The sequence below is a fragment of the Akebia trifoliata genome, chromosome 5, assembly GCF_017979445.1.
Source record: "Akebia trifoliata isolate Shusen 1 chromosome 5, ASM1797944v1, whole genome shotgun sequence".
NCBI classification, from domain to species: Eukaryota; Viridiplantae; Streptophyta; class Magnoliopsida; order Ranunculales; family Lardizabalaceae; genus Akebia; species Akebia trifoliata.
In genome coordinates, this window is record NC_141379.1 from 576,393 (window position 1) to 598,419 (window position 22,027).

Genomic DNA, 22,027 nt, shown 5'->3' on the forward strand with positions numbered 1-22,027 from the left:
ATCAAGAATCTTTTTCTAGTATATTCCAAGGCAAATGATCTATAGTTTTATGATAGGGGCGTTAGATTATCACGACTCATAAAAGAGTCCCACTAACCTTACTAAGTAGGTAAGGATTTCATCCTTATTAAGGAATCTTGGGCTCACCTCTTGGCATCTAGAAACATGAACTGATGCTTTAAGGTTGTTGAAGATAAAATTCAATGAATTTAAAAAAAAAAAAATTGAATTGTTGAATTTTATTTTTAAGTTTAAAAGTTTCATAGTCTTCTATTTTCAAAGCCTTTGATTTAGTTCAAAAGAAATTATTTTTTGAATTTTGTTTGTTTTGAATATTAGCTTTTTGTTAGTAAGGAAAGGGTTTCACAAAATGAAAAATCACTTATTAAAAAAAAATTAAAAGAAATAAAAAAAAAAATTCGAGAAAAATATAATCTCTGAATTGACGAGATTGACAACCCTGACACCTTGCCATGTGTACACTACGTGTCCCTTTGTGGTGATAAATAAATGAAGAATTATAAGGGTAATTTAGGTATTTTACAATAACACCTTGTTATCAAAATTTCTTTATTTCCCCCAAAAATGGTTAAAATATATATATAAAAAAAAAATTCCACTGTCGATCACAGTGTTCAAAATCCTTTGCCTGCAACTCTCCAAAAAATTTTTCCCGAAAAGAGGGAAAATTCAAACCCCCCTCCAAAAATATTTTCAAAGCCCGCCCTTTCTCTATTTTTCTTTAAAATCTCACCCCTCCTTCTTCTCCTCAGTCCCCATTGTCTCTCTCGTTCAATCTCTCTTCGGTCTTCACATCTCCCCTCTTTATCTCTGCTTATCCTACGCCACTATGGCGCACGATAGTCAACTGCCATGCGATGGAGACGGTATTTGCATGCTCTGCAAGAAGAAACCCTCGGAAGAAGAGAGACTCGTCTGCAAAACATGCGCCACACCATGGCATCTCATCTGCCTCTCATCTCGTCCCGAAACCATAGCTTCTACTCTCCAATGGGACTGTCCCGACTGTTCTCCAATCTCAGGCGACTCTCCGGCGATAATCGCAGAAAAATCGGTCGTCTCCGGCGTGTCTGCAAGTTCCGGCGATCTGATTGCTGCAATTCGAGCGATCGAAGCCGATGAGTCGTTGACGGATCAGGAGAAGGCGAAGAGACGACAAGAGCTGATGAGCAGAGGCGCTCGATCGACAGATCTCGAGGAATCGAAGTTGAAATCGAGTGATGAAAACGATGTTCTTGATCTTCTTGATGGGAGTTTGAACTGTTCTTTTTGTATGCAGTTGCCGGAGAGACCTGTTACGGTAAGTTTTCCTTTGTTTCCCCCCTCTCTTTGGTTTCCAAATTCTTCGATTTCAGTGATTCAAATGGAGTTTTTGTTATTAATCGAGTTAATCATGATTTCTCTACATTGCTTGCTTCGAGGATTCGATTCGAGTTGGACTAGTGTTCTGGTTTATTTTTTTTGCTTCTTGTTGGATTTTCGATCTATCGAAGAAGTTCTTCCATGGTTATTTCTATGTATTTATCCTAAGAGTTTCGATTTAGGTATTTGTGGAGTTCTGTTACACGAATATCGGTAGAAGTTCTGATTTGTTTTAGTTGTACGGTTCAGATATCTTCACTACTGTTTCAATGTTTAGATATTACGAACTCTGAATCTTCTTCAATGGCGTAGGCTTATTGATTCATTGACGCCTTATCGCTAACGAAGATGGAAAGTGCTGATTTTCACTGTTTTGAGATGATGATTTTGAAGCCCAGCCTTCTTTATTATCATCGATTTCTTGTTTTTTCCACAACAGAGACGATTTAATCCAGACGGTTTTCCCCCTGTTTTCTGGGTGTTTTTCAGTTCTTTTTTAGGTTTTATTATATTTATTTATTCACTTTTTTATGTTTAAGTTAAAATCCTCTGTTAATTGATTGTTTTTCGTCTCATTTAGTCTTCGTCAGTCTACTTATAAATTTGCATATAAAACATCTACGTTTCAGCTCTGATGGGAATCCGTTTTTTTTTTTTTTTAAATCCTTCAAATATATGTTTTGTGAATTAAGGAGCTTCGATGGCTTAAATTCTCTGCTTTAATGGCGTTCCTCCTATTTTTTTTCCTGTTTCATGGGTATGGTTTCCTTCTTTATCCCGAGTTTCCTCCGGTATAAAATTACCTTTTGGCCCCTGATAATTTTCCAAATATATTCATCTATCTCCTTTCCTATATCAGGACAGTATTGTAAAAAACCCACCAAAAAGAACATTATTGTAATATATATAAGGGCAGTAATGTCAACTGAATAAAATACATGGTGGTTACCTCGTCATTTTCAGACCTCCAATGAACCATGTTATTTCAGGTTCCCATTGAAAACTTTCTATAACCATTGAGATTAATCAAAATTCCTTTATTTCTTTTGAAGAGGATTTCTATTTCTTTGGGAGGGTAATTTGTCAGTTTAAAAGGTACATGTACTCTTAGGCATATCACATAGCGTTTGACTCAGATATTGTTACCGACATGTGAACTCATGACTGAGTGCGAGCAATTTAGTTAAAAAAGGTGGTTTTCGATTGAGATGGTGTTATTTGCTGAGTTGTAAGATCTTTGCTTGGTGATTGCTATTCCTCTGTTTTTATTTATTTATTGATATTCCACTGTTGCTGTTTCAGACACCTTGTGGGCACAATTTCTGCCTCAAATGCTTCCAGAAATGGATTGGGCAGGGGAAGCGCACATGTGCGAAGTGCCGCGACACTATCCCTCCCAATATGGCAAGTCAACCGAGAATCAATTCGGCCCTTGTTGTTGCCATACGAATGGCCAAGGCATCAAAATCCATTGGTTCTGGGGGACCACTGAAAGTCTACCATGTTGTACACAATCAAAGCCGACCTGACAAAGCGTTCACCACCGAGCGGGCAAAGAAGGCTGGAAAGGCTAATGCTTGTAGCGGGAAGATCTTTGTCACAATCCCGCTTGACCATTTTGGACCAATCCTTGCTGAAAATGACCCAGACAGGAAGCAAGGTGTGCTAGTTGGGGAATGCTGGGAGGATCGGATGGAATGCAGGCAATGGGGGGCCCACCTTCCTCATGTTGCTGGGATCGCTGGACAATCTGAGCATGGGGCACAATCGGTGGCACTTTCTGGAGGCTACGAGGATGATGAAGATCATGGAGAGTGGTTCCTCTACACAGGAAGGTTAGTTTTTGAACTCTCCTATTTTTTTCCTAAGTTGGTCTCAGTTGTTGAGCCAACTCAGTTGAGTTGTTCATTGAACTTGATTGGTTTTTTGCCTAGGGGAACACTAGGTCTAGAGCAGGTTTTGGTTGGAGTCTTTTCTTCTTTTTATTGATGATTCATGATGAAATGGTGTTGGATATCCCTTAGAATAATATCATTCAATGTCATGTCACCTTTTTAGGAATAAAACAAAGTGATTTGAAAGGGTGACTAATAATTGTCACCCTTAGTTGCTTGCCGCTGTCAGTAATCGCCATCATAGGGTGAAATCTTTGTTTCATGGATACTTTTCAAAGGTGAATTACCTGTGTCAAATTCTACACTCCAACACTTTAGATTTTTTTCCCCTGTTTCTTTCCTTATTGCTAGTAGCATTTATCATAGATAATGAGTCATACATGATACATCTACCCTTTCCAATAGAATTTTTCTTTGAAGCAAATATACCATTAAATACATATATTCTCTATATCTCTTGATAGTTATCATTAGATATCCCATCATTATTTTCATTGTTATTATTATCTAAGAATAGTTACTTTATTCTATATCATTCAAAATAAGATGCCAGCCTTATGAATTGAGCATTCCATTTCAGAGCCTCACCTTTGTGATCTCCCATGCCCAAATGGGATGGTCGTAACCTTTTGTATTCCATGAGCTTTTGAGTAACATTATGGCCAATAGCTGAATAAGAAGTTAGGGTTTGGGTGTTGTCCAATAAGGTTTGTTTTAATTGTATTTAATTTTAATTTTATTTTTGGAAGCTCTAATCCTATTTAAAAGTGGATAACATCCAGTGTATGTATATACCAGTTATAGGAACAATTTTTGGGTCAGGGCTTCAAGTGTTATTCTTTATGTTCCATGGAATGCTTTCATTGATGTAGACTATCATGATTTTGGTCTGTGTTTTAGTTTTGAAATTTTGTTGTATTTTGCTGAATTGATGTGTTGTCTTGGATATTCGTAGTCTGCCTTAATCATGGCTCACTGAACTGGGAACACTCCACTTAAATGATCCGAAAGCTATGTTACCAAATTCTGAAAATTTTGATTGATCATATTCTTGTTACTGTCAGAATGGCATTGTTATTGTTCCTATTTTGCCTTCTGGGTATCCTATAAATTACAACTATTAATGTTCATTTGTCTCTCGCAGTTGATCTTGACGTGTGCTTTTTGTATGGTGGACAGTGGGGGAAGAGACCTGAGTGGGAACAAACGCACAAACAAAGAGCAGTCTTTTGACCAGAAGTTTGAGAAATCGAATGAGGCGCTGCGCGTTAGTTGCAAGAAAGGTTATCCAGTTCGAGTTGTGAGGTTGGTGCCATTTTTGGAAAGTCTTTCATGATTCATTAAATTTAAATTGCATGGATTTGATATTCTCGATTTATGCCTTAAAGAAATAAAATGTCCTTTCTCTTCTTTAAAATATCTCACTTGTTAATAATTAGTCCATGACTGAACATAAAAAAGAGAAGTTTTTTAGGTGGTAGACCTAGTTGTCCGTTTGAAAAATCTAGTAGTCGATGAGATTCATAGTTTTGGATTACTTTCTGAAGGTAGTTGCTGAACCTGTTGAAGTATACCATGAAAATTGTGGTTCAACCATATGTTGGTCATAACATCTGTCATGCTAAGCATTGAATCAACACTTGATCCTTAATTTAAGAAAGCAAAACAGCATTTTTATATATCTCATATGGTATTCTACAATCTTAATTTGTAGAAAGTCTAAATATGATTATAAGACTTATACCAATACATGTGAATTTGGTTCCCAGCTTTGGGATTCCCTAGTCAACCACGAACTCAAATTGGATGGCTGTAGCTATCTTTATCATCACTCTTATCCTTGGGGCCAAAGTATATGAAGAAGTCCAAAGTAATTGCATAGATTACTAATTACATGGCCGGAATCATATGTTTGGTTAAACTTTCAACATGCATGATCCTTAAGTGTGCAAGCAAAGGGTCATGCGAGGATCCATAGACTACATAATGGTTGATTAGGACATCAGGTTATCCCCAACCATTAGTAGAGAATTAACAAATCCAATGATGATAGTTATGTTTACACGGGTTTCAAGAAGAAAATTCGTTGGCTTGAGTGAACAAGCGAAAACACCATTTTCTTTCAGCTTTTTTTCCCCGTACAAAGGTCAGCACTTGCCTTCTCTACATAATATGAGAGCTTTTGTAAAAGTTGATCAGGTTCCACCATCTTGTAATTATAAAAATATCTGTCTTTGCAGTCTAATTTATTATAACATTTAATAAATTTGTCAGTGGTTTTTTAAGGATACCTAATTTATTTTAACAAAGTACAGTTTATCAATCATGATTTTATGGAGAATGATATGATGAGTTCGTAACCTTTTGCATCCAAATTGAGTTTCTATAGTAACCATGAACAGCCTATACTGTTTACACTTTGTGCAATTGCCCTATTCAGCACGGTCAGCTCAAGACTACCCTATTATTCAGCATGAGAGTCCAATAAAGCCATGGTGACTTGTTTGGTTCCTGTCACCATGAATTGTAAAATAATGTTATCTGCTCACAATAAGTTGGCCTTGTGTCCTTTATGGTGTTATACACCATCAGACATATATCTTACCATTGATGGCATGTTCTTTGTTTCCTTTCTTATTGACAGGTCCCACAAGGAGAAGCGTTCTTCTTATGCCCCAGAAAATGGGGTGCGGTATGATGGAATTTACAGAATAGAGAAATGTTGGCGCAAAATTGGAATTCAGGTTTAGTAGTTACTTTCAATTGGTTTCCAATCAAATCTTTTGAAATTTCTCATTTGATTGCATTATTTTTAATGGATTTCTGTGGAGGTTTTGGTATCAGGGCTTCAAGGTTTGCAGATATCTGTTTGTTCGGTGTGACAATGAACCTGCACCGTGGACAAGGTTTGTGTTTTTTTCATTTTCCCTTCGGCGTTCTCTTATGAGCATACTATAACAGAACTTTCTAATTTTTCTCTTCTACTTTTCCTCTTCAACTTGAACTTCAGTGATGAACATGGGGACCGACCGAGGCCTTTTCCTGTCATTGAAGAGCTGAAGAAGGCTACGGATATCACAGAACGGAAGGGAAACCCATCCTGGGATTATGATGTAAGCTAATGCTAGTTTCCTTTTATTTTATATTTCTTACACTGAATGTCTCCAATTTTGGTTGCATTGATCTTTCCTTCTGATATTCTCTTTTAGAAAACCCTGCCCTCAGCTAAAAAGGAGCATTTTATGTTTACTGATTAATTTATTTCCAAATACATATTCTCACTAGACAAGATGATGATACTCAGACAACTGACTACATTTGAATACTCCAAATTCTACAACACTTCCTTGTTTGGATATTGTTAGTTTATTATTTGCATGTTGTAGCTTTGTTTTTCTATGATACTTATATGTGCCATAACTTTTCAGGAGGAAGAAAGTTCATGGAAATGGAAAAAGTCTCCACCCCTCAGCAGAAAACCAATGGATACTGGAAATCCTGAGGACCGGAAGAGAGTCAAAAGGCAAGCACAGAACATGTCTGTACGAGAGAAGCTCCTGAAAGGTTTTACTCTTCTACCCATTCTAATGAATATGATATTATGAGGAGATTTGTTGATGAATATGATATTATGACGGTCAAGGAGACAGGACCTTGCATTACAATTCCATCTCAAGCATAAATTGTAAGAATAACGAAAAGTAATGTTTATTCCGAAGCACCATCATTCAATTTCTTTAAAAGAGTAGACCCTTTTAAACAGCCTGCAAGATAATCCACCTCCAATTCCTGACTTAATAATACTATGGAAAATATCTTTGTCCCAAAATAAGAAAAATGTTTGATAACAGGAATGTTTGTATTAAGATATAGGGAAAAATTACTAAAAAAGAGTTAAATATTTAATATTTACAAAAAAGGAATCTAGTTTTTCAAAAATTACCAAAAAAGAGTTAAGCTGCTGGACAGTCCAGCATTTTACTAACTCGCTGGACTGTCTGGTGTTTGAATGTGTTAGAATACATTGCTTTACCAAAATTGCCCTCTGAATGCTTAAAATGCTGGACTGTTCAGCTTTTTAATAGCAATTTAGCCTCCATTTAAAACGCTGGACTGTCCAGCGATTTAATTCGTTTTTGGTAATTTTTGAAATATAGATTCTTTTTTGTAAATATTAAAATATTTAATCCTCTTTTAGTAATTTTCCCTAAAATATATGCAAATGTACAAAGGGGAAATGCAGGTGTGACACATGTGATGCTCAATTAACATCATTGTTAAGATGTTTTTATGAATGATGGAACTTAAGCCTTTGTTTCACTCTCTATTGTTTTTATTATTTTGTAAATCAAGTCATCTTACTAGTTTGTCTTTCTTTCAATGTTCAAAGATTCAATTGGTTTGACAAGATTTTGGCCAATGGAGTAATCTTATTTTCATGAAAGCCACAACAAACTTAATTTAGCACTTGGTTGATTTTTATTGGTTGGCCATGACATCTTTCTTTCTGGATTGAGTGGATTTTCGGTTTCTAAATTTTTGTTGGCTTCTACTTGGTTCTTGGTTTTTAATTGACTTCAGATTTTTTGGATTTCCAGAACTTCCTTTTTTTATCATCATCACCAAGCCTTATCCCATGAATTTGGGGTCGTTTTCAACTTAATTAATTATACTTACATGGGTGAGATTGTAATTGTTAGGTTCATTTATTTACGTTATCTGGGTTCTTAAACATGCAGAGTTCAGCTGCCAAATCTGTCGGAAAGTGATGAATCTTCCTCTTACGACACCCTGTGCTCACAACTTTTGCAAGGCTTGCTTGGAGGATGCCTTTGCTGGTCAGTCTTTTGTTCGAGAGAGGACCTGTGAGGGTCGGCGGACACTCCGAGTACAAAAGAACATCATGAAGTGCCCTTGTTGCCCAAACGACATCTCTGACTTCCTAAAAAACCCTCAGGTATGAAATTCAAATCTCTAATATAATTTACTTGATGAGTTGTACTTATTTTAGTTGAGAGGATATATATGCGTAGCGTTTGGCAGCCAAACATTTGTCCTACATGGCTAAAAGTTTTGGAATGGGTTGATTTTTTGTGAGGGTGATCTCTTTGGTGAGGGGATCCATCTTCCTCAAAAATCAGCCCATTCCGAAACTTCCAGCCCCATCAAAAGTGGTTTACAAATTAACACTAGAAATTGATGGTCCAAGATTCTTCAACTGGTAAACTGGGGTTAGAAGTTTCAGAATGAGTTAATTTTTTGTGAGGATGATCTTCTCACAAAAAAAATCAGCTCATTCCGAAACTTCTAACCCATGTAAGACAAAACACTTCGGCTATCCTATTGACTCCTGAACCGAACCCTATACACACACATACGTACATACATACATACATACATACATACATTCTCAATGTTAGATGGTAGAAGATAGGCCAAATAACTCAATAAAGAAGTGCACGATTGGATGATTAAGATGATGTGATTTAGTCTGTATATGGTAAAATGAATCATTATTGTCTTGTTCCAGGACAAAGACTACACAATTTTCTTATAATTTTGAATTTGTCAATGAAAATAAATTATCTTGACTTTGGGGGTTCAATTGTGACAGGTTAATAGAGAATTGATGGATGTGATAGAATCGCTGCAACGGAAGACTGAGGAGGACATTGAGGAGTCGAGTAAGGAAGAAATTGATGGCACAGACGAAAAGCCTGAACCTGTAGGTGTAGACATGGAAATTACCACCGAGAATTCTGCAAAAATGCTGGAAGGCAACAAGGAAGATGTACAAAATCCTCCTCTTGAGAGCCAACCTAAGAAGTCTCACAAGCGGAAGAAAGTCGATGGTGGTGATATCTTGTCAGAAATGGATTCTGGGGAGAAGATTGAAAAATGTGCGGCCGAGGGTAAGAAATCTGATACTACTAATGGGGAAACTGAAGATAATACGATGAAAGCTAAGGTATCCAAAAGAGCTAAGAACTTGCCAACTCCCACAACTCGAAGCAAACCTAAAGGGACCGACAAGCAGAAGAAAGCTAAGGGTGAGGCTGGTGCCTTGACGACAGGTGGGGTGAAGACCAGAAGCAAGACATCTGGAGAGGCGGCCACCGAAGGAAATGATTCACCCTCAAGTCCACTCCATGTTCAATCGGATGACGATGACTTTCAATGATGTTTAATCTCATATCATCTTGGGGTCTGATGTGGTGATCTGTGAATGATTTTGACGACCATGATTAACTTGGTTTTTTGGTAAATTGGTGAACTTGAAAGGGTGGATATTATCATTGGGAGGATCTTATGTCTGCTTGCTAGATATTTCTGAGAACAGTGAAGAAATTTATTAGAGCAGTCTTTTTTTTGTATCTGTTGAAGATGCTTCATGGAAATGTGATAGATTACCAAATCTTCACAATTCTATCATTTTCAATTATTATTATTTTTTTCCCATCCAATTTCAATTGAAAGTTGAATCATTTTGTTAAAAAATGTAGAATTTTGTTGTTGTATATGTTGTTTAAGCTGCTTTGCATTTAGATGATGAGATACTTTTTTGTGAAATTTGTTCAAGAAAGGATCTAAGTGCATTGTTTGGAAGGTCCCACCTCCAATATTGGGGTCTGATGTGTGATCAGTGAATGAGCTTATTTGAAAACGACTTGCAATAAGTGGGTTAGGGTTTAGTCTAAATAATAGGGTTGACCTGTCTAACACCATTATTAAATGGGTTGGATTTGGGTTATAATGTCAATCCACTTAACCCGTTTTAATAAAAATTTAAATCAATTTAAACGATTTGACTCGTTCAAAGCTAATTGAATGGGACGAGTCAACTTGGTATCGTTCGGTTGCGAGACGAGATGAGAATACGAGATTCCTATTTCTACTCTTTCCAAAACCATGTGTTAGAAAGCAATTAAACAGGTAAACCGTTCTTTTAGTTTTCCCTTCTTGACCAATATATAAAGCAAGAACAGATAAATTTCGAGGTTTTCCGCTTCTCCAAACCCTTCGTTCTTAATTCTCTCGAATTCTCTCAAGCCGTAGTTCTCAACTATCTCCATTAATACAGGTAATTTATGCGAATATTTAGATTCTGAATTTTATTCGATTTCGATATATTCGTCAGTTTTCTGTGTTTAGTGATTTTATTTGAGAATTATTTGATTTCGATATTCGTCAAATTTTTGGTTATTTGATTTCTGTGCTTTTTTAGGATGGATTTTGTGATTTTAGTTGAGATGTTGATGGATTTTTATGATGCACTAGTGTTGATTAAGCGTCTGACATGATCATGCCTTGGATTAGGTTTAAACCTCTGATAATTTGTTTGGATTTATCTCTCTTACGGGAACTGCAATTTCTTGAACAAAATCACTGTGGCCTAACATACCTAACACACAAGAAAACTTGATACCACAAGCGAGAATAGTTTTGAAAATTTTGTAGCAATAGCTTGAATCAAGGTATGTAAGAAACCTGATCAGTAGTTATTGAAGGATAAATAATAAAGAAAAATCAAAAAAATCACAAGACTGGGAGTTGATATTAAATATAAACCAATTGAAACATCTTTTATTAAAAATGGAACATGCAATTGAGGGATGATTATAGAAGATAACCTATTGTAAATGTCCACCACATAACCATCCACCATATACAGTATTGAACCTATCTAGTATCTATAACTTTCCACAACCCCCATTTTGTGTCTGCTGTTTCTGATATTTATTTAAATTAAAAATATCAAGGGAAATAATTCCCTGAGGATTCAAAAAATTTTCACCCATGAGAAAAGGCACAAGGGAGGATCATTCTATTTTTACTCGATATCAGGCCTACTCAAGCTCTTGGTGGCGTGCATTTTAGTCATGTTGAGGTAGTGTGCCTCCCCTTTAAATCTTTACCATTCTCCCTAACCCTCTATTCTTTAGTTCCTAGCAGAAATAATAGGAATGGGAGATAATTCAAAAAACACCTTATTGTAGATATTTCCCAAGTTTTATTGGCTTTTCAACATCAATCAGTTTATGTTTTGGATTTTGATTCATAAATTCATCCACTCACCCTAATAATGGATGTTCTTGTGGATTGTGGTCAATTACTAGAATGGCTTTCCAAGATGAGGAGTTCAGTTGGATGGCGAAGTTGAACTTATGCTGAGAATCATTGGGCTATTGTACCTCCAAGATAGAGTTTTTAAGAGACATGACTATTGATTAGGCCACTTCACACCTCATTGGCCTTTCATTTCGCTTCTTATATTTGTTCCACATTAAATGTAACTTTGGATTTTTGTGTACACATTCAGAAAGAGTATTGGTCAATGGTGTGTTTATAAATTTTACTCTTAACACATCTCTTATATAATTGCTGGAATTTGCTTGTGAATGATTATGTTGTGCCTCTGCATGCTGTGATGAATTCACTTCAATTTACTGGTATATGCAACTTGGCTTTTGACCTGGATCAAAGATTCATTAGTGTTTGATTCTCATTTGGACAAATATTACAAGAAAGTGATATTTTTGTTTACTCGTAACATGCTTGTATCCTTCTCTAGCCTAAATGCTTGGGTAACTCTTTTTTTTTTTTTTTTTAACGTTTTTGTTGAGGAAATTGTGCTTTAAAAAAGTGAATTTGATATAATATATGAAATCCTTAGTATTTGGGTTTGCCAAGATAAGTTTAACATTGTATGTCTTTATTTACACGGTCACCTTCTACTTCATTGTGGGTTCGCAGTTACTATATTTTATTCTGCACTATCTTTAAGTTGCATTAGTTTATATGTTCCTTGTCATAAATAGATCTTACATTTGTTGATTTGTTGTAATTGCAGTCTTGTAGACAACTTGGTTTCTGAAACTCTGGGTCAGGGTATTCAGAATTGTACCTGAAGTGATTTATCTTATCAGAGACTATTTCCTGAAGTTTTGATTTGCATCCTATTGAACCATGGTATGCATACTCACTTTATGTTCCCGTTCAAGTTTTTTTTTCTTTCTTTCTTATCTTTGTTTTTTTCCCTTTTTCTTATCTTTGTTCTTCCTTTTTTGGGTGATTGTGAATTTTAAATGCTTGCAATTGAAATTTTGATTTTTCTCAGGTTTGGTTAAATGTTTGACAGATTTTTATTTCAAATCTGGAATTTATAAATTTTCAGAGTTTTTTGTTAGAAGCTCTTGGTTGTTGTGCATGGAAAGAATCTCTCTTTCTTCGTACCTTTCCCTCTTGTCCCTTGAGGCACTGTATCTTTGAATGTTTACATTAGTGGTTATTATGAATGTTTACATTAAAAGGTGGAAGAGAAGAACTAACACGAAAGGTGCTTGAGAATTAGGTGGTTGAATCTTTAAGGACAAAATTCTTTCTTTTATTGATGACTCAATAAAGGAGGGAAAATGTATTTTAAATGAAGAGTTTCAGCGGATGGATAGACTTGGTTGTATTGGAAGAGTGATACAAGAGATGGTGAGAAAGATATCTAATAACTTACAAACAAGATGGAGAAAAACTAGACCTAGGCATTTCATGGATTCTGCTAAACCCCAAAAGGACTGTAGACTTATTGGGTAAGATGAAGATAAGAAAGGCTTTAGGCCCAATTTTATCCCAATAGAGGTTTGAAAGTTCATTGGAGAAAGTAGTTTGTGTTGCTCGACTTAGCTTTTCAAAAAGAGAATGAAGCCTATGTAAATGCCGTATGAGTTGCCTTAACTTTTACTTATTTATAGGATCAATTAGAGGGGTCAAGGAAGCTTTGCAAAATTGAACATTCATTGTAAAATTCTGAATAATGCTGTGAAGCTACTTATAAAAAATAAGTAATACTAAAAACTATGGGAGAAATAATGAAAATTATTAAAACAAAAACCAACGATTATCAAAGGATTAATTTGGCTTCACGCCAATGCTTCAACCCATCTTATTTTTTATTTCAAAAAGTCTTAAGATACAGTCCCTAAAAAATTAATTTGGTTGGTATTGAAAAAGGAGAGCCTTGAATGTAGGAGTGGCTACATGGAGACTAGAGGGGGCTATGCTCCCCAATTTTCAAAATTACATATAAAATCTTTGAAATTTAAAAAAAAAAAAAACAAAGAAAATAAAAGCCTATTTATCCGCCGCTACAACATACATGTCTATTTCCAATGTGCATTTTCACTTTTTTTTCCTTCTTTTTTGAGGGATCAATCCCCCCTCCCTTTTGTTTTTTTAAGAATTGAAACTTAGGAAATTGAATTCTAGACTCTATCAATTCTTTCAAGATCTAGATTGCATTTGTGAGAATGGTTAAGATTTGTAATGTTGATTCTCCCAAAGCTATAAAAAATGGTATGTTTTTTCATGTTTACTCGATCTATTTTCAAGATATGATTTGTTGTAACATTAGTTCTTGACTAGTAAATTATATTGTGAGAACTGGTTGGGACGCATGTGAGTTTAAAATTATATTGGGTTTCTCTATGGATGAATTAACTGCTTATATTGAAGGGAGAGGTCCCTGATGTATGTTATTTGGGGATGATGACAAATGCATTATGTAAAGTGGCCATGAAAACTAATCTGATTTATGTGCTCCATGGAACTCTAATAATGACATGTTATTGTTGAACAATCTGTTTTCAAGCATGCTCCATAAACTTATCTCATTTATTTGCCATTTCATGGGATAAAATGTGCAGAATAGGAAGCTTGAAAACAAAAGATTAATCCCCATGAAACATAAGAATTTGAGCACTGAAGACAGATACATATAGTAGAGTCATTCTGTACTCACTCCCTCTTCTTAATCCCTAGCCATACTCCCACTCCCTAGGCCCATATGGATATCTTGTAGGACAATTTGTCCTTATCTCAGAAACCATCCTCACAAAAATGCAATCCATTTTGACATTTCTAACCTCACGAGAAGCTGTTGTGAAGGTGAAATTTTTGTTGGTTTGTTCAGTTAGACTTAATAAACCCATTTTGTATAGTTAGTAATATTATAATGGGCTGATTTTCTGTAACTGTGATCACGTAAAGCATGATTCATTGTGTGTTTGGATTGTGCAACATGACATCCAATTTGGCCCAAGCAGAGGGAGTACAAATGGGGAGTAATAACAGGGAGTAAATATATGCCATCTCCATTTATTACTCAGTGTGTTTGTTCATCAATCAATCAATCAACAAGGATAAATACATAAACTTTGTTTCATAACTAGTGTACTTCACATGGCCTGACTATACATTTTGCATATCATTCTCTTCTTATGCTCATTATATTCTATTAAAATTACTTATCAAAGTTTTTAATTAATTGTAAAAGGTAATGATGGTTTGAATTTGAAAATCATCTAATGGTTGGAACTGTCTACATTGTTGGCGAAGGCTTTGGGAATCTATTTTTACTTGTCCAATCCAAGACTATAACTACCGTGCACTAATCCATCCTTTGTTTTGGATGATAAACTGCAAATTACTTCCAGTGAAAGTGTAGTCATTTTAAAAAAATTTCACTTTCTTCTTTTCTCTGGCTTGCTATGTCAAATTTCATTTGCTGACAACTGGATAAACTTTGTCATGCCATCCCTTCTGAGCATTAATTATTTTCAGGATTTACCTAGATAAAAGTTTTGGATCATTAACTTCTCAATCCACTTGTGTTTTACTTTTATCTTCTGACTTGTTCTATATAGCATACGCCAAATATGCTATGTGGTGATAATTTGTGGTTACTTTGACTTCCCCTCTATGGTGTCATTGTAACCATGTTGTTTTGTATCTTTCTTTTCATAACTCAAGTAACTTGTTGGCACAGGCTGCAAAGATTCTTGCCAACTTAATCGTTATGGGCTCCGGAATATTGGCAAGAGCGCTAGTGCAAGCATACCGTCAAGCACTCACAAGTAAGTTCCATGATTATATCTATTGAGGTTGCACCTTAAAAACACATTATATTTCTTGCATACAGGGGATGAATTTTTATTTTTTGATGTAGAAAAGGACTAGAATATTTTTTCGTCCGCTATCCTTTATTTTTATTGGTCCTTGTTGCGGTTTTCCATTATATGTACTTTTTGTGGATATGTATTGAATTCAATTTGTAGAAACGATGTATTTCTATTTGATACTTTAATGGATGTGTTTGAGGTACTATGATGATGTCTGGCCTTGAACCTCCTTCCACACTCCGGCTTTTTAAGTTATTTTATGACTCGCTGCAGATGCCTCAAAATCTGGTGTTGCTCAAGAAACAATGCAGAACACCATTCGAAGAGCAAGTAAAACTATGGCTGAACCAGAGGCGAGGCAGATTCTAGGGGTCACAGAGCAGTCATCATGGGAGGAGGTCCTTAAGGTTTGTATTATTATATTTGAATTCTTCTCTACTTGCTTCAACAATTGGTTGAATTGTATCTCTTACGTACTATGTTGTACTTAAAGACAATTAAGCCATTTGCCTCCTATGCAGAAGTATGATGCCTTGTTTGAGCGGAATGCCAAAAGTGGGAGCTTTTATCTTCAATCAAAGGTTCACAAAGCTAAAGAATGTTTAGAAACAGTGTACCAAGGGAAAAATCAGGGCACTGCAGGTTGACGATTTCATAGAGGTAGCGCCCAACTTTGTTTACCCCAATTTTTTTATACTTACATATTAAATCTTGTAACATCAACATTATCTGTCTAATTATATTTTCAGTGATAATTACTTTCCACCCACTTTCTTTAAGGAACTGTTGCATATTTTTAATTCTATCTCGCTCAACTTTGTTGCACAAAGTTATGTGTGCATGCAGGGTGGCGGGGTGTGTGTGTGTAATGGCAGCTTCTTCCCTGTATATATACAGTTTCTTATTTGCGGCCAACTAAGATTCATCCATTCCACTATGTCAAGTGCCAAGTCTTCTGTTATTCAAAGTGAGTCTACATACATTTGCTTTTACTCTTGCCATCCACGATCTTTGGGGTCTTCGACTTCCCGTAAGACCTTCAACTTTAATATTTCTTCTAACTGGAGTTTTCATAAGCCTTTGTTGAACATATGCCCAAACTATCTTCAGTCGATTTTCTCTTAAGCCCTGCTTGATACACTGCAAATTTATTTGCTGATACATTGCGAAAACTTTTCATGGACACCTAAATTCTTGAGAAATTCAAATAAATGATTTGGAGCACAAAAAGTGTCGCTAACCATATACAAATGCCATTCTACTCCGACCGCCGCACATCCTCTCATCTCTCTTTTTGATAGTTCCAAACAATCAAAGTTATTTCCAATCAAGCTTAATTACATGATAATAATAATAGCATTTAATATAAAAATTGCAAAATCATAATAATTCTTTGGATAAATTAGACATAAAATTTTCCTATGGTCTTGTCTAGGAAACTAACAAAAATTGACCTGAAGCACTCATCCAATCTTACCTCTTTTCATTAAGCCTTGATTTTTATTTTCTCTTTCCCAAAAACTGTCTTCAATCTCTAGGGTAAATATTTTTAACCTCAAGATTCTATCCTTCAATAAGTTGACAATGGAGAATTTTTGGGTTAAAGGGTCAATTAAGTTAAAAAAATTTCCCTATTTTATTTTAACAAGAAATCATTGGAATTTTTTGAATTGTGAAACAACCAAGCACAGGAAATGATTTTGTGGCTGTTTTCCTAGTCACCACCAAACAAGAACAAATTTTACATTTGCAAGTGCAAATTCTGATAATTTGCTGCGTACAAAGGAGTGTCTTAGTTCCGACATTCCATCCGCATCATTGCTACATTCCATTTATCGCAAATGATGCTTCTTGACCTTCCAATAATCAGTTCCATAAATCATCGCCTACGTACAAGAAGCTCACATTCATTTTAATCACCTAGTTCAGATTTTATGGGCTACATCTTCTCTAATATCTTCATCCTTATATATATATATTATCTTTAAATGTTTATATTCATGTATGCTTATACATAGGGATGCAACTTGGTTCGGTTTGAGGCCAAATTGGAATCGAACCGACATAGGTCATTTCCACTATATTATTACCAAATCTAAAGTTGGTATGGTTCCATGGGTTGCCAATATTCTATAAATTATAAATTAAAAGTAACATATTTTTAAACAAAAAACAAACATAAGATTTCGTACAATAAATCATTAATCTATGCATACAAGTGCACTAGTTTATATATATGTATATATATTACACGAGGTTTGGTTCTCCGTTTTCTTAACCTGGAACCGAACTGCTACTTATTCCAAATCATCCCCAAAGCTATCGATTTGGTTTGGTTCTCAGTTTGAACTGGACCAAGTTGCACCCCTACTTATACGTAGGGGTGTTAATGGATAGTCGAAAATTCGAATTCCAAAAATTAGATATTATCCAAAAATTTCAGATATTGAATTCAAATTCAGATCATTTTATATATTTGAATCCTTATCGGATACGGATTCGGATATTAACATTTCAAATTTGATAATATATGATTCAAAATAATATATATTATTTTACTTGATTTATTTATCATATACATAGTATAATATATAATAGGTTTTTTTTTTTTTTTTTTTAAATAATGAAAAATCAATTGGATAAGGAAAAATTGTTTTTTTTTTTTTTTTTTTAAATATTTTAATATACAAATTATTCAAATTCTAATTGAATATTATCCGATATCTGATAGGATAATCGGATTCGAATTCGGATAGGGTTTTAGAATATTCGTTAGATTCAGTTTTAAATTTATATATTAGATAAAAGTTTCGAATTTGGATTCGAATATTACTGTATTGGAACCGATAAGCATCCGTTGACAGCACTACTTATACGTGCGTTGATCATTTGTAAAAGAGGATAGGAATCCCAAAAGAAAAGGAGGTGAATTATATATAAAGCAGAATTGAATTGGAGAGCTGACCCATATTTTTGCATATTTTTTTTTTGGGGGGGTGGGGTGGGGGGTGGGGAAGGTTTGGTGGTGGTGTTTTATCAGTTACTTTAACAGAGTAGAATGATTACTTTGGCTCTCCATTATTTCATCATTGCATATAGTGACTCCATGAAAGAAGCTGAGGCCATCTCCATGCAATGCACCTCATGAGTGATGTTTGTTTGTATCCAATCCAGCTTTTACCTAATCAATCTCAAGCATTCACTCTCAGCTTACTTACAGGCTGACAGCTCGTGAGAAAATAATAGTATCCAATCCCTTTATTAAATCAACTGAGAAGAAACGTGAGATTTTAAGTTTCAATGTCAAGAGTTATAGTTGAGATGATATACTACCATAACCATTGCAGCTAGGGTTGCAACTCGGGCGGGTTGGGATCAATCCGTGCCTGTGCCCAACCTAATCTCTCTCGGGCATGAAATGCTCAACTCATACCCAACTCAAGTCGGGTTAATTCATTCCTCCGTAATACTAGATAATTTAGTATTGACAAAGGTTTTGTCAAAAAACTTCAAATTTACAATTATTTATCCTCAAAATGTGTTTTAAAAGTTTATACGCATAAACTTATAAATAAATTTAAAGGAGAGTGACAAAGAATAAGAAGATTATATAAAATAATTATGTTTATTTCTTTTTTATCATAATTTTCAATATAAAAAAATATTTAAAATTGTAATATAATCATTGTATGACAATATAAAATTACACTTCAACAAAAATATTAATAACAAAATAATTATTTATTAAATGAAAATAATTACACATTAATTTTGATATATAGACAAACAAAAGCGTATATATTGAAGTATGAATTATGAGTACAAAAGAAATAAAAAAATAAGAAATATTTTTAAATTATAATCATATCAAGTTCGGGTTCTGACAAATCGGATTGGCTGATAATACCTATACCCGAACCCAACCCGATTTATGCTGGACACTTTTTTGTTACCCGAACTTGAGGCCAAACTCAAGCTAACTACGTCCAGTCCTCATCCAAGGTCGGGTTCAACCCAATGGATTCAGGTTTGACCCACCCAAGTTGTAGTCCTTAGTACAACGATAGCTTAAGTGTTGGAATGATACAATGGTGAGATCCATGTATTATTGGGTGATTTTGGTCATGTTCCTCTACATTTTGGTGAATATTTGCAATTCGGGTGTTTTCAAACTGATGACATATGCCCTTTGGCGTTGGTCTTCTCTTGTATTTACTAATAGAAAATGACTTAAATGCTATCACACTCATTCTTTTACCAAAAGCCCTTTGATTTTTTATTCTTAAAATCAGTCATTTTCAACCTTCAACCCTGAAATTCTATCTATTTCAACCTTTAGATCTCAAGGATTTTTCAGAGAGTTAAAGTCAAGTTGAAAACGGGATTTGAAGTAATAATGTTCAATAGATTAAAAAATAAAATTTTTTATAAATAAAAAAAATGCGTTACCTGCAACATATCCCATTTTTTTAATTTTATAAATTTGTTATAAAAAATAATAGTTATTGTAAAAGTGAAGTGTATTGTTACAAATGCTTTTTAATAAATTTATTTTTAAAAATAGTATTTTGAGTTCAACTCGTGTCAATTTTCAATATTTTATTTAAATATTAATTTTTATAATTCCTATAATTACATAATCGGAAGCACTTGGAAATCCTAAAGAGAGCTAAACATTTTTCAAAATAGGGGTTAAAAGTTTTGGAATACGTCGATTTTTGTAGGGATGATTTCAATGGTGAAGTGATTATCCTCATAAAAAATCAGCTCATTTGGAAATCTCTTACCCTAGATTATAAGTTGAAGAATCGTGGATCGTCCGATTTTTATAAATAACTTTTGATGGGGTTATAAGTTTTAGAATAGTTTTACTAGATTGTCTCTTTTATTATTTTCTAAAAAAAATATCCTATAACAATTAAAAAAAATTACTTTAAACTGACTTCACAACAAGCTATAAACACTGTTCTGACATGATAGTATATAAAAATTATATATTTTTTATTCAAGATACGAAAATATGATTTTCTATGCATTACCATATTAGGACAGAATTGTAGGAAGCCAATTAAGTGTTTTTCATAAAAAAAATTAAAAAAAAAAAATACTCTAGAGACTAACTCAATAAGAAAAAAAAAGGACCTTACTAGAGTCTCTAACCTCAAAACAAATCTTCGAGATAATCTGTCAATTAAGCATTTTTCATAAAAAAAAATATAAAATACCCTAGGGACTAACTCAGTAAAAAAAAAAAAAAAACCCTTACTAGAGTCTCTAACCTCAGAATAAATCTCAAGATAATAAATCTAGAAGTTTTGTTTTGAGGTGGATGAGCCTCGGAAAGGCCTTTTTTCCTTACTAAGTTTGTCAAATTAGCCGTATTTTTAAAAAAAGAAAAATACTTATGAATTAGAAAATATAGTTCCATGGTTCAAAAACATGAAATAAATTGCTTAAATAACCAATCTTAACTTGTCACTATCTAGTGACACCGACTCTATCGTCGGATGTAAAAGTGAAATACGATGATGTACAGATTTTACTTTGATCATCATCAACAACAACAACAACAACCAAATGATCATGATTGGCATAAGATTCTTATGTGGGTCCAAAACTCTCCTCTTTTTCTTTATTTTTAATTTCTACGTGGATGTTGTATCAGTCCTTGATGTCACTTCGTGGGGTAACATCCAGTTGTACTTGATTGAAAACGGAATCACGCGTAGACGCGTTAGTACTCAAAAAAATGCGCACCACAATATCAGAAAAGCAACAGCCGCAAATCTTGACATGTAGCCGAAAGCATCCAAACACGTGATGTCATCAAGTACCTTTCAGTGGACCCCACACGCAGCCAAAGAAACTCCACGCCTCTGTCAGCCAAGCACGGGTGCCACGTCCTCTTAATCGCTCACGTGTACGCACTTTTTTTCTTTTTGTCCGGGAAAGTGAAGAAGCTTCTTTACTTTGTCGTTTAGTGGCCGAATCTTATAATAGGAACCCCATATAACATCAATGACATAAGTTGAAAGGCTGTAGTTGTTTAGATCATGACCGTCTATTGTTCGATGTAGTTCATATCGATTAATAGGTTTTCGATCTATTATCACGGATTTGATCATTTTTTTTTTCAAGAGTAGAGGTCTCATACGATGTCTTGTTTCTATCGATAGGTTAGGTGGTGTCTATGCGTGAATGACTTGGTCAGAAATCCAACGTGTTTTAAACACTAACTAAAATGTGCCATGTAAACACCCAACCTATTTTATATGAACAGAACATCGCATTGGATCCTAAATCTTTTTTAAATTGAGTTATGAGTATCTATCTCAATTCTCAAGGATTGATGGTGGATTTGTTTGTGAGTCATGATAACATGACTTGCCAGGTGGTATATTTAGGATACATGATTGCACTTCCATATAAAAAAGTGTATCCTGAGACATATAGATCTACGATTTCTAAACTTATTTACATCATGGAGTCACTTGAGTATACTACATGGCGAGTCATATTATGAGGATTCTTTGTTAATTTATAATTTCTTTATAAGAAATTAAAATATTAAGTCGTTTAAAGAATAATTTCTCAATGGAATCACGTTACATTGACATCCTACAACATATTTATTTAAAAAGAGCATATATGATTTTGACACAATGAACAAGGGGGGTGAAATCATAATAATAAATTAATGTTTTATTTAGAGTTTGATTCTGGATGTATATGCGAGGAATCCAATCAAAATCAATCAACATTAGACGGAGATGATTTTACTACAATATCTAATGAATT

General features: G+C 34.4%; 2 protein-coding genes across 4 annotated transcripts; both read left to right on the forward strand.

Annotated features, from left to right (window-relative positions):
* Positions 1–710: 710 nt before the first annotated feature.
* LOC147400763 (E3 ubiquitin-protein ligase ORTHRUS 2-like) lies at positions 711–9,763 on the forward strand. Its single transcript, XM_086441774.1, has 9 exons — positions 711–1,321; positions 2,686–3,218; positions 4,458–4,583; positions 5,923–6,022; positions 6,123–6,184; positions 6,289–6,391; positions 6,707–6,842; positions 8,018–8,235; positions 8,893–9,763. Exons 1-9 carry the CDS (start codon positions 851–853, stop codon positions 9,457–9,459), a joined length of 2,316 nt encoding a protein of 771 aa, XP_086297900.1. The 5' UTR covers positions 711–850; the 3' UTR covers positions 9,460–9,763.
* Positions 9,764–10,198: 435 nt separating this feature from the next.
* On the forward strand, positions 10,199–16,505 carry LOC147400764 (Protein Transporter, Pam16). Of its 3 annotated transcripts, none has more exons than XM_086441776.1 (6): positions 10,199–10,359; positions 12,130–12,248; positions 15,097–15,184; positions 15,503–15,636; positions 15,751–15,889; positions 16,060–16,505. In XM_086441776.1, exons 2-5 carry the CDS (start codon positions 12,246–12,248, stop codon positions 15,874–15,876), a joined length of 351 nt encoding a protein of 116 aa, XP_086297902.1. In that variant the 5' UTR covers positions 10,199–10,359; positions 12,130–12,245; the 3' UTR covers positions 15,877–15,889; positions 16,060–16,505. The 3 variants fall into 3 exon arrangements, with proteins under 3 accessions (XP_086297902.1, XP_086297903.1, XP_086297901.1); XM_086441777.1 differs by having other exon boundaries at positions 16,076–16,505; XM_086441775.1 differs by lacking the exon at positions 16,060–16,505 and having other exon boundaries at positions 15,751–15,994.
* The last annotated feature ends 5,522 nt before the right edge of the window (positions 16,506–22,027 follow it).

Coding starts and splice junctions, on each gene's coding strand:
- LOC147400764 (XM_086441776.1), top strand. Junction 15,185..15,502: donor ATACCGTCAAGCACTCACAA/GTAAGTTCCATG, acceptor GACTCGCTGCAG/ATGCCTCAAAATCTGGTGTT. Junction 15,637..15,750: donor CATGGGAGGAGGTCCTTAAG/GTTTGTATTATT, acceptor CCTCCTATGCAG/AAGTATGATGCCTTGTTTGA.
- LOC147400763 (XM_086441774.1), top strand. CDS start 851: ATGGCGCACGATAGTCAACTGCCATGCGATGGAGACGGTATTTGCATG. Junction 3,219..4,457: donor TGGTTCCTCTACACAGGAAG/GTTAGTTTTTGA, acceptor TATGGTGGACAG/TGGGGGAAGAGACCTGAGTG. Junction 6,023..6,122: donor GGCGCAAAATTGGAATTCAG/GTTTAGTAGTTA, acceptor TTTTGGTATCAG/GGCTTCAAGGTTTGCAGATA.